The sequence below is a fragment of the Anopheles cruzii genome, chromosome 3 (genome assembly GCF_943734635.1).
Source record: "Anopheles cruzii chromosome 3, idAnoCruzAS_RS32_06, whole genome shotgun sequence".
Lineage (NCBI taxonomy): Eukaryota > Metazoa > Arthropoda > Insecta > Diptera > Culicidae > Anopheles > Anopheles cruzii.
Genome location: NC_069145.1, coordinates 44,175,051 through 44,192,559, shown reverse-complemented (window position 1 = coordinate 44,192,559; position 17,509 = coordinate 44,175,051). Strand labels below are relative to the sequence as shown.

At 45.5% G+C, this 17,509-nt stretch overlaps 1 protein-coding gene across 1 annotated transcript in view; it reads right to left on the bottom strand.

Annotated features, from left to right (window-relative positions):
* LOC128273706 (uncharacterized) overlaps nucleotides 1–17,509 on the bottom strand; it is a 37,465-nt gene extending 19,956 nt beyond the window's left edge. The window contains exons 1-3 of the mRNA XM_053011732.1: nucleotides 17,437–17,509; nucleotides 7,073–7,093; nucleotides 3,277–3,324 (exon numbers count right to left, since the gene is read on the bottom strand). Of these exons, the coding sequence (XP_052867692.1) occupies nucleotides 3,277–3,324; nucleotides 7,073–7,093; nucleotides 17,437–17,509 (142 nt within the window). The remainder of the gene's footprint in view (nucleotides 1–3,276; nucleotides 3,325–7,072; nucleotides 7,094–17,436) is intronic.

Below are 17,509 nucleotides of genomic sequence, written 5' to 3'. Positions count from 1 at the left end.
TAAACCTCGTGAGATACTTGCCAAGTCTTTGGTCAATATTTACACTTCAACGTTTTACTCGGTTGGAATTTCGACACGATAATCGATCAACACGAATGACAGTCTCGAACCTTGACGCGATTTACTAGGCGGTTCCAGTGATGGCTATATTTTGGAGTATCCCATTTTCCGGTTCGCTCATTGGCGGTTCAGGCGGCCGTGATGAGTTAATTTTGATGTTCGCGGTGGCCCTAGTATGGCCTTGGCAACCAGAGCTCGGCTAAAGGACGGATTAAACATTTTCGAGCCAGAGGCTTTCACAGAGTGAATTTTGCAATCAGCATGCGACGGAGAAGTTTAGCTCTCAAGCCGCAACATCAGATTGTATCTTATAGTTTAAATAGATCCATAAGTGTTTTGAGGGAAAATATGGGTTTGGTTTTGCGTAGCTTGTAAAAGTTAACAAACGCTTCAATTCCAGTTCTACTCAGGACATTTGGTTTTTGACACTTGTTATTTGACCTCAGTATGAATGCTTGCCACAAATGAGTGTAAAGCATTATGTATCTCCGGTGGTGGATGTCTATAGACATTTAAAAACTTTTTGTATTATATTCTTAATTCGTGCAAATGGTTTATATCTTGCAAGATATGAATTTCATGCATGAAAAAATGCCTTTTAATTTGTACGTGACAGTAGCACAAACGGTGGAATGAAAAGGTATAACACGATGCTGTGCCGGAATGTCTAGCCGCGATAAATATTTAGACGTCTCGAATGCTGTCTTAACTAAATATACCGCGAAGCATACCTCACAAAAGAAAGCAATCTTTACATTTTTCTGCAGACTTTTCGGCGTTTACGAGCTGTTTGCGTTTTGCGGCGTTTTTTTCTGGCTATGTTTGTGAACGGTTTGGAATTCTTAAAATATCTCAGAAATGTAACACAAATGCTGAGACCAAAATACTGTGTCTGCTTCGAGTACAATTTATGTGCATGTGCTGAAGTAGCTGAAAAACCATTAAACTTCTTCTCAAAGGACTAGCCATTGTGGTACATTTATTTTGGCTTTCTCTAAACAACCTTTTACAAAAGTAGCTGCTATCCGTTAATGCCTTGTCGAAACATCTTCCGGAAGTGTCCCACTTTATCCATGTCTACCATTTCGCCGACTATGTCAAAGTCGCCCTCAATCGTGACGGTGCGTTACGCGCAAGGCGACAACTTTCCGACAATCAAATTATATCACAAACCCCGTTCTCGCCGAGAAAAGTTTCGCAGACTGTGTCGCGCACGTGGTACGGTGCACGTTGCTTGCGGGCGAGGCTCGCAATGGTCGCTTCATTGTTTCTGGTGGCGTTGCTTGTGTTGTCTTCCATTTTCGGCGCTTTCCCCCCGGACTTGAATGAGTTCTTTGGCGCGCACGAAGGAGCATCATGGCGCCCGCTACGTGGGCCGAGAAAATGAGAATAAATTGTCGTCAGGCGCATATCGGAGAATGTCATCTCGCTTACCGGGGGATCTATGACAGCGTCGTACTTAGTGTTGTGGTGCAAATGGCACCCGTTGACACATTCTGGGAGGTTAGGCCGGAGTGCTGAAGAATTCAATGCAACGTATGGACGCTACGAGAGCCGTAGCTGCCTCTCGTGGCCCGCAGTAGAGACGTTTCACTCTAATATGCATCTCGGAACAGCGCTGCTAGTCCTGCGCATCAAAAGAGGACAATCCCGTAAACCATTATCCAACCGCTTGAGCAGCCTTGTTGGAGTTGTGACACAATCTACGCAAGGGGTGGCACAGCAGCGTAACGGGTTTGTAAGTGGCGATAGAGCGCCGGTGTTACCACCTTATCGGTTTATTGCATGCGGTTGCATCCATCTTAATACATCCTCCCGTGGAAGGATCCCTGGATCCGACGACGTGGTAATGAATGTGAAGGATTCGGTAGGTTGACCAAAGCTTCACATTATAGCACGACTGCATCTTTGTATCCCTTACATGTCTTCTTCGTTTTTTTCAATTACCAGAATTTCTAATTACCAGATGTTAAGTATGTCTGATGCTTCTTATTAGGTGTATGAACAACGAAAATTGTGATTAAAAGATTTTATATATACTACCAAGCTACCAAATAGTAAAAGCAATCATTAATTAAGCGAGCAAAGCTGACGCTGAACGTTGCTTTTGCAGTGCATGATTTTGACAAAGAAGCACTAGTACAAACTATGTTGATCTGGGGAAGCTAACCTCAAGTAGAAGCATTAAATCATATCTGTCTCGCAAAACTGACAGCTGTTTTCGAGCGTATAAATGTGTCCTGCTAGCCAAAGCCACCATAAGCGTTATTTTTAAACTTCACACAGTGAGTAATGGATGCACACATGTACACTGGAATATCCCGAACGCGAGAACAGTGTCAAAGCGATTCAGGACGCCACCACACTGTGGAACACTGTCTCTGTGGGCGATTCGGTGAGGCACCGAGATAACTGAGAGCAATCTCATTGGCATTCTTGGGAATGGCTTCGGGACGCTTCGTATACGTGAGCCCTTTTTATGCTGTTGCCTGGATAAAAATGGTGATTGATGGAATTGCTTTTCGCTGGTTGGCGGACAGAACGCTGCCTGGGGGTTGAAGATTTACGGCGGTTCACGAACGAACCTCGGGCCCACGTAGTGCTTGGATTGTTTCGCCGGAGGAATCCCCGAAAACCGTCCAGCTTGCAGGTATGTGGCCACAGTGTATCTCTTTCCCTTGATTGCTTTCGTAATTACTCGAAGAGTTATAGTGTGCACGGTAATCGAATTGAATTCGGATATTAAACACCCGAATGGTTTCCATCAACCAAATTGTGATGCACGCCTAAGGACGGCTCATTGAAAAATGAGAACAATATTTTTTTAAACGGAACAGGTTAAAAGAAAACCTGATAGAAAGTTATGCAAGAAAGTTACGCAAGAATTGAAAGTGGGTAGCCAATGAAAAATGCAAGAAAACATTAAACCTTCACAAATCTAAAGAATGTACGCCAAGCATGAATAACACCATAAACACGGTCTGCTGATGTAGTCGTGGTCTGCACTGTACCTAAAGCCGTACAGTGCCGAAGGAAGCGTAGTAGTTCGCATATTCCAATGCCTCGCTCCGGCCGACCATCCTCTCTCGTGTTTCCTGCTCGTGGCAGGAAAAGTTATTTCGATAATGGATTGAGTTACAGTGAGCTGACGCCAGAATCCATAAAATTCGCAGCGCTGATGGATGGGGCGGGTCGGCGAACACGGATAGTACTTACTTTTGTAGCGCAGTAAGTATCCTCCTTTGATCTGTTTTCCGACCGTGGCTAAATACGAGAGAGAATTGAAGAAAGCGATTAAAATACTATTTGTTATTTTTGCTCCCATGTACTACATTAGTTGTGATGCGTTTGTGAAACATTGATGAATGAAATAGAAAAAGCGAGTTAAACGCTTCTGTTCTAACAGGGTTCCGCTTGAGCAACAAATACAAACTAACATAAGAAGATAGTTTCATTATGTCGAAGAATGATTACATTTTTCAAATAACTGACCACTGCCGTTCTTAGAACTCATCCTCTTATGCTCGTAATCAGAACTCTTTTCGGGTGATTTCTGCGAAACGGCACAAAAATCTATATTTCATGATTTAAATGCTTCGAACGTTTGAAGCAAACAAAGTAAACAAGAAACCAGAAGGATTACGGGGGCCAACAAAGTGTAAACATTTCCTACCCATTGCACAGGCTGAAAGGAAAACCCGGCACAGCGAAACAACGCAAACTGGCTCCAAGGCAAACTCAAACGGCATTGCAAAAGTTGAAGGCAGAACCAAGAGAAGAAAGATGAACGTGCAAAACTGCACACGGCTGCGGCCACACAATAATGTACACAAACTCGGCTGTTTCGTCTTCTTCCTCGCCGCAGATTCACCGAGAGCTGAACAGGTTTTTAAACAATGTTTTGCTTGTTGAACTTTCTATCTTTTCGGGCTCATATGACCCTAGCGCGGTCTTCGGTCGTTGTTGGGGCCATTAAGAAAGTTTTTTAATTGCTTTCGGTGTTAGTATTTTATGTTCAATGATTTGTTTTATGAGCCTCTCATCTTTTCTGTCGATGCAACCGAGTGCTGCGAGGGCACACCCGAGGCATTAAAATAGTTCTACTTCTTTAGGATCCCTAGCTAAAAGCTGAGTCGTCGTTATTACAAAAAAAGCCTGTGCTTTGTTGTGACGGCCGAAATAAGCCGTATTTTAAGACCTGCCTGCACGTTGAGAAAAGAGAGAAAAAATTCAGGCCGACAGACCCCTTCAAGCCATTCACCGCTGTCAGTCTCGGTCACCTCGGTTATCTATGACTTCGGTAACAGGAAAAGGTTGTGGGAGAGAGCAGTGGAAGATTTATCACAAAACTTTTACTAGAATGGAAAAAATGTTCAGGCAAAGCCCTATCAACCATTAAAGGACTGCGAAAGAATGAAGAGTTTTAATTATTTTCCTGCGATGGAGGCGCCTGGTGCTTCGTGAGTTACGCCATGTATTATAAACGGAGCCGCTTGCTTTGAGACATTTCATGGCGAGAAACAATGGCGTATAAATAATAAAACAATATTTCTGACAGAGCAGCAGTGTCGTGGTCAATCTCATTGACACTTTCGCGAAATGCGTTGTTGAAATGTAACAGCTTATCCTTCCAGTGGTTAAACAAGAAAATCCATCGGAACGCGTTGGAACCCTTTCCATCGAGGCAAATCTAAATATGAAAACATCACCATCGTAGTGTCCACCTGGAAGTGGAAAGCAAGTGAGGTGAAAAAACACAACCCGAGCGGACCCTGAGGGAGTCAGTAAATCACCAAAGCCACAAACAATCTCATTAAAGTTTGTAGCTCTCTTTTAAGCCCCCTGGGCTTAGAGCACGCTGTCAGCGACAGTAACTCCGTTCCGCGCAGCCAAAGCGACATAAAGCAGGGAGTACAGAAATAATAAAACAACCAAACGGGGCCGTCAGCGGTACGATAAAAACAAAGCAGCGCGAGTAGCGAGTAATTTACGGGGCATGAAATAACGCAAAACAAAAACAACGAGAAGAAAGCAATCCTCAACCCAAATCTAGCGAAATTCCCGTGGTCAACCGTCCATCAGTGGACGGGCCGGGCAAGGGCATGGCAAGCGCGAATTCATGGGGCCGTCAGCTTTGCGACATATCGTTTCGTCACGCAGTCCTAATGGGGGTTGCCCGCGTTTGCTTCTGTTGTTTCGGTATTCAGCTTCCCTTTCCGGCGTTTCATTTGATACATGCTACTCGCGTTTTGCCTGCCCTTGTTTCGTCGTTAATATACGTCCATTTTGGAATATTTCCATTACAACGGTCGGCTATACAGTTTTCTCCACGGCGTCGCTGACACTGTCGCTGGTGGGCGCTCAAGGACCGCGGCACGATTTACATTAATTAGTTACAAACTTTTCGCATATTTTAAAACATCATGACCCAGGACCTTACTGATGTGCCACTCACTCGAGATGTGAGTGCGTGGGAAGTGAAATTGAAAAATCACGTCACGAACATTGGGACAGGGTTTTGGACCTCATGCTTAAGAGTTTAGATTGTAGTGTACAACTAAAAATTAGGTGATCATTTTGAACATGGTACATAAGGCAGATAAAATATCCTAAGAATTGTGAATTATGAGACACATTATTGTGATGTTGTTGTAAGAACTTTTAAAACAATAAAATGCTCAGGGAAGTTCGAAAAATCTTTCCGTTTAATTTATTATTTAGTTTGGAAGTGTTTGGAAGTTAGCAGTTATAGCCCATGTTATGTTCGCTCATTGATTAACGGTTACATTGAATGGAAGTCGGTATCGGACTTGACTTTTGAAAATGTTCATTCCAGGTCGAGATTATTTAATTAGTACTTCGAATGTTACAACTCACGAAACGATTGAACTGTCATGACCGCAAAGTCTACACGACATTCTAATGCAATAATCGTGCATGATCAGAGCTGAAATTGACCAATCGCACGTTCGCACCTCAAACTAATACGAAACGTGATCAACATGACCAATGGCCACATGCTGGGATACACGTGTGATGGCACCCAAACTTCTAGTACAATGTTGGTTCGCGTTTCGGTAATCAATAATGTGTATCGCTGTGCACGAAGTGCTCACGTATTTGGGGCAAATCGCCTTCCTGCTCATGCGGCCGTTACCGCTCAGTCACAAATGGTATCGATGAACAAGCCCCGAATTGGCGAAAAACTTAATTACTTGTGTCACGGAAAAGTAATCAACGTTTCACATGTGAATTCGTGCTGGCGGAGCAATAACTCACAGCAAGGCTTTTATTACTAAATCATTTGCTTGTGCTAAGAGCCTGGACTAAGTGGTTCGGTTTATCGAATTGTTATACGCTCAGCTCATGTCAAGTAGAGTAAAGCGTTCAACATACCGATTGAACAAAGATTTCTTTAATTGTAAAAAGTGACCTCTAGTGCTTACGTCAACGAATGACAAACATTTTCAATTACGGTGAGAGAGAGGCTGGAAAAGTTCTGTACTCCGTAATGAATGCTGACAGGAAAATGTAGTGCCGAACTGACAGGGTGTAAATCGTTGCTTGGCAAGCGAAAATCCTCCTCCGTGCGGCATATTTTTAATTGAAGTGTTACAAGGACCGCTTTGACCTCCAATGAATTGCGAATGGTGTTCCAATCGTAACTAACAACCTGGATGATTGGTACCCCGACGTGAGTGATTTTTTCCAGGATATCGAATCCAATGCCGAGTCTGACAAAGTAAAGGAAAGAACTACTCTTTTCGATAGCTTCTAGTTCATTCATTTTCGTTATTTACTTTACAAAATATTCTTTACATTTTAATGGTTTACATGGTAAAATTGGATTTATTTAATTGATTTCGCTGATCAGCATTACTGCCTAATAATGCACATAACAAAAAAGCCAAATATTTACTGATTAAGAGTTGCAATAGCAAAACTAAGTTAAACTTAAACGAACAGTCCGGTGATGTCATGCAAGCATTATTGCAAAAGTTGCCATACTCACAATTGCAGGTTTTGCAGGTAACTGGAAAGTGGTAAGCAAAAAAAAAACAGTTCATTAAAACAGTGAAGAAGCATTATGAATAGTGGATGTGTGTCCCGATTCTGTGATGTGCTCCTGTTGTCTAACTATCACAATCTGTGTCATGGGTCGCTTGTTTCATACTGTCACAGGATTGAGGGAAAAGTTGATTGAAGTAGAGTGGCCGTTTGCAAAATGGTTGCCTTTCTGTGGACGGAAAAATAAACCAGCTCCATGGTAATTAATTCCTCCAACTTTGTCCCAAAACTCTTCCGTTCCGGGCATTTGGTACGGTGCATTCACATTATTTTGTTCGCTTCCCAATCTCCGAGCCATTTGGAAGTGGAGCGAAAGCGAAACTTTTGCGTTCGTTTGTTCTTCCGGCGAAATCACATAAAATGGCTGTCGAAACATGGTTTCCACAAGGCCGGTCCGACGACAGGATGGCTGGTTAGGTCGAAGTCGAAATGTCCTACCATATCACGCAGATGTAGATAAAACATAAACGATCCCAAATGCAAATAAACGTGCGTTGCCGTGCGGCGGTGCGATGCGCGGAGTGGGACAAAATTCACCAAGAACCCATAAAAAGTATCATCGTTTCGCATAATGTTGCGCTGTAGTAGTTTTGTTCGCGGAAATTCTGCGCCTACAGAGAAACACAGTGTCCCGCGTGACCGTACGTTTGGGGTTTAGCAGAAGTTGTAGTAGTGCATTAAAATATATGTTTTTTGTAGTTTTCTTTAAGTCGTACGTTTTAATAGCAACTATCAAATATTAGCCATAGCAACTATCAAACATTGTTTGAGTAAAACGGTGACATAATAAATACGAGCAATTTGTATGGAATTGTTCCACAGCAATGCTGTTCGTATAGCTTAACATATTAAACATTTTGTAAGGTGCAAAAAACATGGCTTCGCAAGCATTGGCAAAATGCTGCATTAATGCGTTTCGAGACAGTCCTGTCGGGTGATAGGACTTCAGGCGGCCACAATATGTGCTTTTCGTAGCAAGGTTTCAAAGGTTGAAACCATACCCGCAACAGAACAAAACATATTATCGTCAATTTATCATTAACCATCCACTACATGGCCATGGCCAGGATGTTGGTGAATGTTTGAAGAAAGTTGTATCGCTTCGCACGCAGCCAGCGGCCACGTCCGGAACAGTACGCCAGCCTGCCGAGTGCCCGCCGGTGGTTTTCACACGTTTTCACACATTGCACCGTAGGACGAATGGCACCGTGGAGTGTTATTTGGCGCGCACATGGCACTAATCAAACCGCGTGCGTGAGGTAAACTGTCACCGGAAAACGTGACAGTTTGCATAATTTTCACCCAGCGGGTTCGACGTTCCGGGCCAGTGAACGGGGCAGAAAGCTGGCAGAACGCTCACCGGGCGACGTCAGGCGACGGCCGCCTTAAGCCGTTTGTTGAAGGGCAGGTTGTGGGTGGGTAGGCACGAGAAGGCATGGGAAACTGGTCCGCGAACAGTTGCCACTGTTTAAGTATTCAGCACAGGCAATGGGTGTCATTTTGAACATTTCTGCTGCCAGTGTTTTCGTTTCGCATGTTTCCATTTTTTACGCGCTTCGGTGAAAAAATGGACGAATAAAACAACGGCTTCGGCATGCGTTCGGCACCAAAGAAGCTACATCCGCCTCGGGAAAAGAGTCTCGGAAATTCTTTCGGAAGAGTCGCAGAAAGCAGCAGAAACTCATCCACCGTGGTATTCTGATACGGAACGCGGCTGAGACCAAAAAGGCGGGCACTGAGAAGTGAAACACAACATTTGTATCAAGGTTAAAGGGGAGCAACTTGAGCAAGCGCATGCAAACTGGGAAGAATTTGAAATTTTAATTTACAGTCCAATCGTAAACATAACTAGAGCATCGCGCGAGCAAAGTTTAAAAGGGTTCCGGGAGAAAAATGCCCTAATGGAGGCGCATGGTGCGCCGTAGCGGAATAAATGACGCAAATGGAATTGGAAACCGAGGCATGTGGCGCACGGTTTCGCCAACTGGCTTTGTAGGGATATTTGAAATAAGCATGAACTGTACGTGGAAGCGTTCTTAGGAATAGCTGCATGGGGTATTTCGAACCTCGATAATTTTCAGTGTCAGTACAATATTTTGAAAATTTACACAAAAGAAATGTAACGAACAGTAATTAATATTTTAGAAAAGGTCTTTAATTCTACTTCCCAAGTATTATGATAAAATTTAATCCAAAGGAGGAGAACTGATACGGCAGAATGTATTCAATTGAAAAACAATAATCAGGAGTTTGGTTATTTTCTCTTCAAATTTTGTATCCTTTCTCGAGATGAATAGATTTATTTAACGTCGTCATAACATCGTTGACGCGTTTTGACGCTCATTTTGGTATTCTATGTCAGTATACGTTGTTGGCATGTGTGTCATTTGTGTCATCTGTCATGAGCAGATCAGGGGTAAAAAATGGAGTGTTGTGAGATGCCAAAATTTGACCTAAAAAAAATTTGACCCTAAGACGAAAATTTGACTCAGCAAATCAGAAGAAAAACACAAAGGGCAAGTCGCTTAATGTTCCGTATAGTGCGTACATCCCGAGAGGCTTCAACTTCAGCTTTCGCTAAGAGACACTAGAAAAAATGTGAACAATCTAAAAAGTCCTTCAAAGTGCAACAATAAAAATGTAACGTATAATAGCTAACAATGGAATGGACGAACCCACTGAACAATAGTGCCCACTAAATCAATTAAATCATCGATTGTCCCACCTTGAGGCCGTTGGCCACGTGCCGAGATCAATTCAGTTTCCGCTTATCCGGACAAGTGACTGACTTGAGTGACGATTAAACGGTGCTGCCGGTGCCATAATAACGTTTTCTTCGTACAACGACCCAGCTTACCACTTCTCGCCGGCAGGTCGAGGTGCAGGCGGAATAGTGCAAGAAAATCGAGCGGGCGCAAGGCATCTCCCTCCGGTGGTTCATTAGCATACTGAATTCGCCAGGGTCGACAAACCGGTCGACGCTGTGGGTGGGTGGAAACGTTCGCCGTTTCGGCAGTTTGGGGAGTGTTCAGCCACATGCCGAAGCCCACTCAAAGTGACCACTCGAAACAACAATGGTCAGATTGCAATCAAGCACGGATCACTGGGGTACATCGATTTTTTGAAGTAGTTTGCAAAGGCTCCAGTGCCGCTTCTCGTTGGGGCCATCTTCTTTATCGGTCATATCATGAACCGCCCCCGGTACAGCTTTCTAGGGCCCTTCTTGCCAAAGCGACCGACCGAGGAGAAGGCTGATGGGTTTGGCCGTTTGAAGTGTTTCCCGGAAGCGTGCAGTTGATTATGCAAAACCAATCATCTGACTAGCACCTGGTATCCCTGGGCAGCAGTTCCGAATCCTGCAGCGCACACGAACCGATGCAGAACACTTTGATCCTGGCATCGAAGCGTGGCACCGTAATTACTTCATTCGCAGTCACCCAACCATTCGGCCGCAGGTGCCACCGGCCGGGTGAACGCGAGCGACGGAGCGAATCGGCTTTGCGGAAGTGAACCGATCCATCGGTACGGGAAACTGATTTCCGTGCCCACTCCGAAATCTTCGCTCCTTCGTGTGTCACGGTGTTTTTCGCGCCTTTTCCTTCGCGCAACATCTACCATCGATGATGCTCCAACGAATCCTAAAGGATTCACGAACCGGTTGAATGGGCTGGAGATCGGTTTGGCGTTTTAGCGCCACACCATAAAACACCGCAAAGACCCACACTCGCGCTGTGGATGATGCTAATCGAGGAAGGGGCTCGTCCCGCAGCTTCTACGGTGAAGGATTGCGGAGCTGTAAACTGTGGTTATGATCAAGTTTTGACATCGATTTATAAACCGAGGCACACACACAGCGAGAGATGGAAACCGATCCCAAGTAACAGGTTCATGGCCCGCAACCGCGTACCCCGCTGCAATCAGCACGCAGCACACGGGTGTTCGTGACAGGCTATCGATGTTGTGTAATCGCTATCCCCGCTAGTCCCGGGCACCGCATGCAATCCGATCCGGCAGCATTTTTTGGGTGGCCAACCGTGATTCCAGCTCCAGGGAGTCGGCCGGGTCGGACGGTCGGCAAAATAGGTCACTCGAAACGATAATCACCACACCATGACCACACTGCAGGGAGAGTGCCCGCTGTCCAGCCGAGGCCGAGTCCCCGTGTTGGCGGGGAAAAGTGGCCCGGCCGGATCAAAAATTACGCAGATTCATGATGGGGTGGGGCGGTCGGTGGTGGTCTTGTTTTGTGTGGTCGATGTTTGTGGTCGATGTTGGAGGGATCCTGGGTCGCCGGCTTTTTTGCGCTCTCCCTCTGATATTGCTCCGTCCTCGGACACCATGCACCGACCGGGCATTCAAAGCCGCCCGAGCATGAAACGAGCCCCCTCGCTCTTCGTCACGCTTTGTCTCTTCCGTTTTTTCCCTGTCCTGCCGGCCTTTCGCAGGCTGCCTCCAGCTTGGTCTCTTAGCGCAGGGCCAAACTTTGCTTCTGGCGAACCATCGGATGGCTCGGCTGATTTGTGAGAGTAAGGTTGGGTTGGGAACGCGCGCACGTAGTTGCGGGGTTTTGAAACTAAACACAATGGGCAACAGACATATTTTTCTACTGCTTTTTTCTTATTGTTTGATGAAATCATTTTCACACAAAATTTTGCTAAAACTCACTCAATGTTATCATTGACAGTTTTGCAAACTATTTCTTTTGGAGAAGTAGAGTACAATTGCTTTCGTGTGTAAATTTAATTTGTGTTTGTTTTCAGTTTTAATACTAATAAACTGTATGAACTGATAATACTATTACTGCGTAACAGTAGTTAGTTTGTTTCACTTATGCTTTCCATGAGGCATGTATGATTTTACTTGTTTTTATTGTTTTATAAGTATACTCGAAACATAAAAAGCGTATTTCTTTTCCACGTATGTTTGATTACATACTTTGTTTTTTTTTGTATTTCAAGAACTTGTTGCTGTTCGTTAGTTTGTTTGTTGTTTGCTTTAATATTCAGTCAGTTTTCGTTGTTCATTTGCAAAAATTCAAACCGTGCCAAAAGAGCTTTTTATTGGAAATTTTGATTGAAATTTTTTTATTCGAAACGAGTGTTTTACCAATATTTACTTCAACGGAACCGAGGCTACTTTCGAATAACCTAATATTTTAACGAGCAAAAGAAAGGGACCAAGAGAAAATCGAACCGAGATAGAGATACGCAAAAAGACAGAGATAAAGAGAGAAATGAGAGAGAGAGAGAGATAGAGAAGAGAAAAGGAAAGCACAAAACGCAGAGAGAGAAGGGGAAACCTCACTCTAGTTGCCGTGCACTCGGAAGCACTATTTGGAAGCAAGTTTTGTCTTCCCGCGGGGTGCAAGTTTCTATTAGGACGCTGCTGATGCAGTCAGCCGGAAGTAGGTCAGGATGGAGCGCAACAAAAAAACAGGAACAGAATGGAAAGACCAGCAAAGAGGGAGCTCTCGGATAAAGTTTTGCTTCAACGAATCAGAAAGGGGTCCGAGGGCAACGGGTTATTTGGTGTAGTGTGAGTGCCCTGCTCGAACTAGTGCAGCGAGATTACTAAGGGAAAAAACGGCAACACAGCACACACACACACATACACACAAACAATAGGGAATGCGAGTCAAGCCCGAGGCTTAGCAGCAGGCGACCTGAAAGGATTTCGATGTAATACCTGGCACCAGCCGGCTCTGGCAAGGTATCCAAGGGCCACGGCCGCGTCACGGGCACATCGCCCATTTGCTCGGAAGGCCGGGTGGTGTGGTGTGTCCGTCCGGAATCAATCCCTGGACCGTCAGCTCAGCGGTGGGCAGGCGGTCGGATAGCGGTCCTGTGGCCTGTCGAAACAAGCCCCGTTGCCTCGGCCATGCTTCTTCGGCTTCGTCGAGCCGTTCCGTGAAACAATTGCCAGTAATGAACTGTGGGAATGTTTGCGTTTGAGGAAACTCAACACCGGTGCACCAGATGAGAAGCCCGGCGTCCGCTCGGAAATGGTTCGACGCTTGCGGCGAAAAGCGCTTTTGTGGCCCGCTGAACAAAGCGGATGGAAAATGATCGAACATGGCTTGGAAAATTGGGGAAGCAGCTACCAGCCTGAGTTTTGTATAGATTCGTTAACCTTTCGCTTAGCCCGTTGCGCGAACTTTTAAAATATGGAAAAGATGCCGCTCAGTACCGATAAATTTGATTCACATTGTTTGGAAGGAGCTGAAGTTTGTCTCCCTGTTCGCGCTATAATTTGTAAGGGCAGAACTGTGTCAAGAATATAAAAATGGCCCACTCCGTTCTTCTAAGATTAAAAAAAAAAACTGTGACAAGAAATCAACTCAAATCTGTGTGCAATCGAACGACGAACGATGCTGTTGAGTATACTTCACGTGCGAAAAATATAATACAAATTTATGTGTTATCGATAAAAATTGGCTCCTTTTAAATTTGCATCAAAATTTCGCTATTCTTAATGCAAGAATTTTAAACGTTTTCTAAATCCATATGCCTTGTTTTAGTCAATGTTAAAAGTTTTGCTCCAAGATGTAGGTAATTCACGCTTGAATGTGCACAACTAAGGTACACATAAACCAAGGTACCAAGGTATAGTTAAAATGCGTTTCACTCGGTGAAAAATATAAAACACGAATATTCCCCAGCAGCGCTCCTAACGAAGCTTGCCGTAGTGTAATAAATATTATCGAGTCGAGCTGATGCTACGGCCGCAACGGTGTTGACTCGCCTTGCAGGCCGGTTCCTAATATATTTTTTTGTGAACATTTTTACTTTTACTCATACGAATAAGGTCTAGCAGCAAAGCAGTGATGGTCGCAACCGAACTTGCCTCGACTTGTAGGGGAAAAAAACAAAATAATAATAATGCTTCTTGTTTATCTTGCCCACCGGAGGATATCGTTGTAAAAATCAACGCGATCGTAAAGAAGAAAGTTTTGTTGGTTCGCTCACACGACCCCTGGAGGCTCTGGACTCGGGACACGTGTCGGGCAGCGACAGCTAGCCAACCTTTCGCTGGCGTTATTAAAAATATTTTATAAACTCGGGCCTTCGGGTTGATCGTAGCATGCTTTTTAGGTGAATGGGCCAACCAGTCCTGGGGGTGAATATTACTTTGCGTACTCTATTCTAAGCTAGATGAATATTTAAGTTGAAAGATTGGTCCATTTCAGCCTTACGTATACAGCTTCTGAAATCACCCGATTGTTGGTCGGAGTGTCCCTGTTTCGACTCTGCTCTAATATATAAGGTTAGCAAAAATCGAAAACCGAACAGCGAATTAAATGGATTTGGATGAATTAGTCATCAGCCAACATTGATATTTCTTCAGAAACGAAAAAGCACATCTTCAATGGACTAACGCCCGGTACGCAAGGGACGAGCCAGAGAACGGTTCCAAAGCAATCAATTCGGACTGTCTTGGGGTGCAAAAAACTGGCGGCCGTCCACTTGCAAAACTCTAATACTCGTTGGGTTGCGGAAAGTTTTCGCTCAGGTTTTCCCTTTCCTTTCTCTCTGATTCGATTCGAGTGGTCTGTGAGTTTTTACTTATTAATTCCACTGTCAATATTCCACAAAAAAGTCAGAATGGCTTTTAAGAGCGGTGAAGATTGGGTTTGTTTATTAAAGTAAAAAAGTTACTAGAACATCCACGAACATCTTATGGAACGGCGCCAGGGCATGCCCGGAAAGATTGGCAGATAAGAACGTACTTTAAAGTTTAAATAAAAATCGATCACCTTAGTGCACCTTCGCCAGGCACCAAGACTCTCGGGCGCTGTGCCTGGCGAATGTTCCTCTAGCGGGAAAAACTTTTCGAATTGCGTGAAAAGTTCCGAAGCCCTCCAGCAAGCGCCCACCTTCACGTTAGCGGTGGACCTGGTGAAAGTGCGGACGTTAGGCTTCCAAAACGGAAACGAGCGCCCGTACACCCTTCTCAGTCCAGTATTGATCCTGCACCCGAGGTATCCCCCCTCCCCCGGGGGTTTCGTGGACAGCACCGGCAAAGGCCCGAACCGTGTCCGACACAACTGTGTGCCCATTACCAACCTTACGCCGAAAGCGAAACATCGGCACGGCCAAATGGGAAATTGAAATTCGCGGAAAAACCACAGAACAAAAGCTCAACAAGTTTTTGGCAGAAAATAGGTAAATTTTGACTCGTCTCGCGTAATCGAAAATTTTTACCCATCGGGGAAATCGCTCCGCAACCGGTGTTGCTGGCTTCTTCTTCCTTTTTTATGATGGCAGTGGTACACAATTAGGAGTTCTGAGAAGAACCGAGCATACATCCTAATCGTGGCCCCGGCGCGGTCGAATTGGTTCGGCTTTTTACCGAGTTCCCTGCCGAGGGATCGTACGCAGAGCAGTTCTTCAACATGGGGAGATGTTGTGGCCAAAAAGTGGGGTGTCGGTGGGCATGTATGAGCAGCCGCTTAAGAACACTTTTCGCGGGAGTAAAGAACCATAAAAGCTTAACGCCCATTGAGCAACATTCTTGATAAGGGCGGTTGAAGAAAGGTTTCAGCAATCACGAGCGAAACGAGAGACGAACAGGCGCGAAATCCGGCTCAGGGGCGTTGCACAGGGTTGCGGTTGTAGAAAGAGTTGAGTGCGGAACACACTGGTACAATCGGCAGAACAGGACGAGTTTTTTGGAGCGTACCTGGATCTCCGCAATACTAGAGAGCGGAACCATGAACCGGTCTGTTCGAGTCGTTGGTCTACCAACTTTTTACACTTCCGTCGTTACGGACACTCTTCTTGCGGTGGGTTGTGGGTTCCACATGCGGCCACAAACCGTGAAGACTCCGACGCAAGTGAGTGTAAGATACGGTAACGTTTGATCGTTAAAATGAATTTTAATGAACATTAAAACGGAAGCACTGGTTCTCAGGCGAGTCCCGGACGACCCCCGGCCCGACACCTGGCGCTGGTTTATGCCAGGATGGGCTAGGATTAAAATCGAGCGCGATCGGGCGCCTCGCGGTGTCGGCGGCCATCGGACTAGGTGGACTGAAGAGTTAGTTAGACGAGGACGAGAATTTATGTTCATTACTATCGTTACGGACGGTTTGGGATTCCGCGAAGCCACCCCATATAGTTATGCTAGTATGCTGCAGCTATTGGAGCATTGAAAAACGGCCATTTTCTTTGGATTGCACGCTAAACACTGGGAAGCCTTGGCTCAAAGTGTGCTTCGATTAAAGACCATTAGTTCTAACCATAGCCGTTGATCACACGCAAAATTTGCCACGGACGACCGCCGCCTGCGTAGTCACACGTTGGACAGTGTAGGATCCTGACTAACGACTCTCTCTCTCTCTCTCGGTCTCTCTTGCCCTTTCTTTCCTCCAACACGGAACGCGAGCGATAATCGAATCGTCGGAGGGCGTCGGATAGCGGAACAGCATGCCCAGATTGAGATCATTTTCTCATCGCTCAGACCGAAAAACCCCGTTCCAAGAAAGTGTCTGGTGATAATCATCATTATTCGCACCATTTCGTCGCTGATCTATCGGCACTGTGCCCACCTTGCCGCTGATGGTGCTGGTGATGGTTTGGAAATTTGCCTCGCGGTATCGTTGCGCTAACGAGCGCGATGAGTAGATACCGCCACTCGAGGGACACCTCATTGTCAGCGCGACATCCGGGCGACCACCTGACGACGACGACGACGATGGCCGAGCAGGGCAATTCGCGAACCGTAATGAACTCATAATCACGTCCATAAATCACGGCCTCATAAAACCGGCAGCAGGCTAAAGTTCACCTCCCGGGGGAGTATTCGTCAATCTCCATTTCGCTTAGCAAATGGATCACAACCGGTTGGGGGCTCCGTGGCTGGTGGCTGGTCGATCGGGGCACAATGGTTAATATCGGCAGCGACCTCGATGATGGTGGCTGGGTGCTGAAGATTGAGGAACCATCAAGCCCACCACCCCGGCAATGCCCGACGCACGTCATTCAGAGGCTTTGGCAAACCGTTTTTTGTAGACCGGTCTCTATTGACTACGGGCAGTGGCAAGAAACTTTCATCGAATTAATTGTGCACGAAGGTGGCGGTAGGGAAACCGATTACCGTCGCTGTGCTCGCCAACCCGATAGAGTCACGAAAGTGTCTAGTTCCTTAGTATCACGTCGGTGGTTTGAGTTCGAGACTCATTTTCGCGGCACTATTTTCGAATGCGTGTTCTTAGCTGTGTGCGTTTCTATTGTGTGCTGTTAGGGAGTTGTTTTGTGAATTTGCCGTGTAATGACTCTGTGCGGGAAGGGTTTAGTTGTGTGTCCTTACCGTGCTGTAGCTGATGGGATGCTGCCCCCGTGGAGTCGTTGGTGTTGGCGGGCTTCGAGCAGAGGGAGAACAT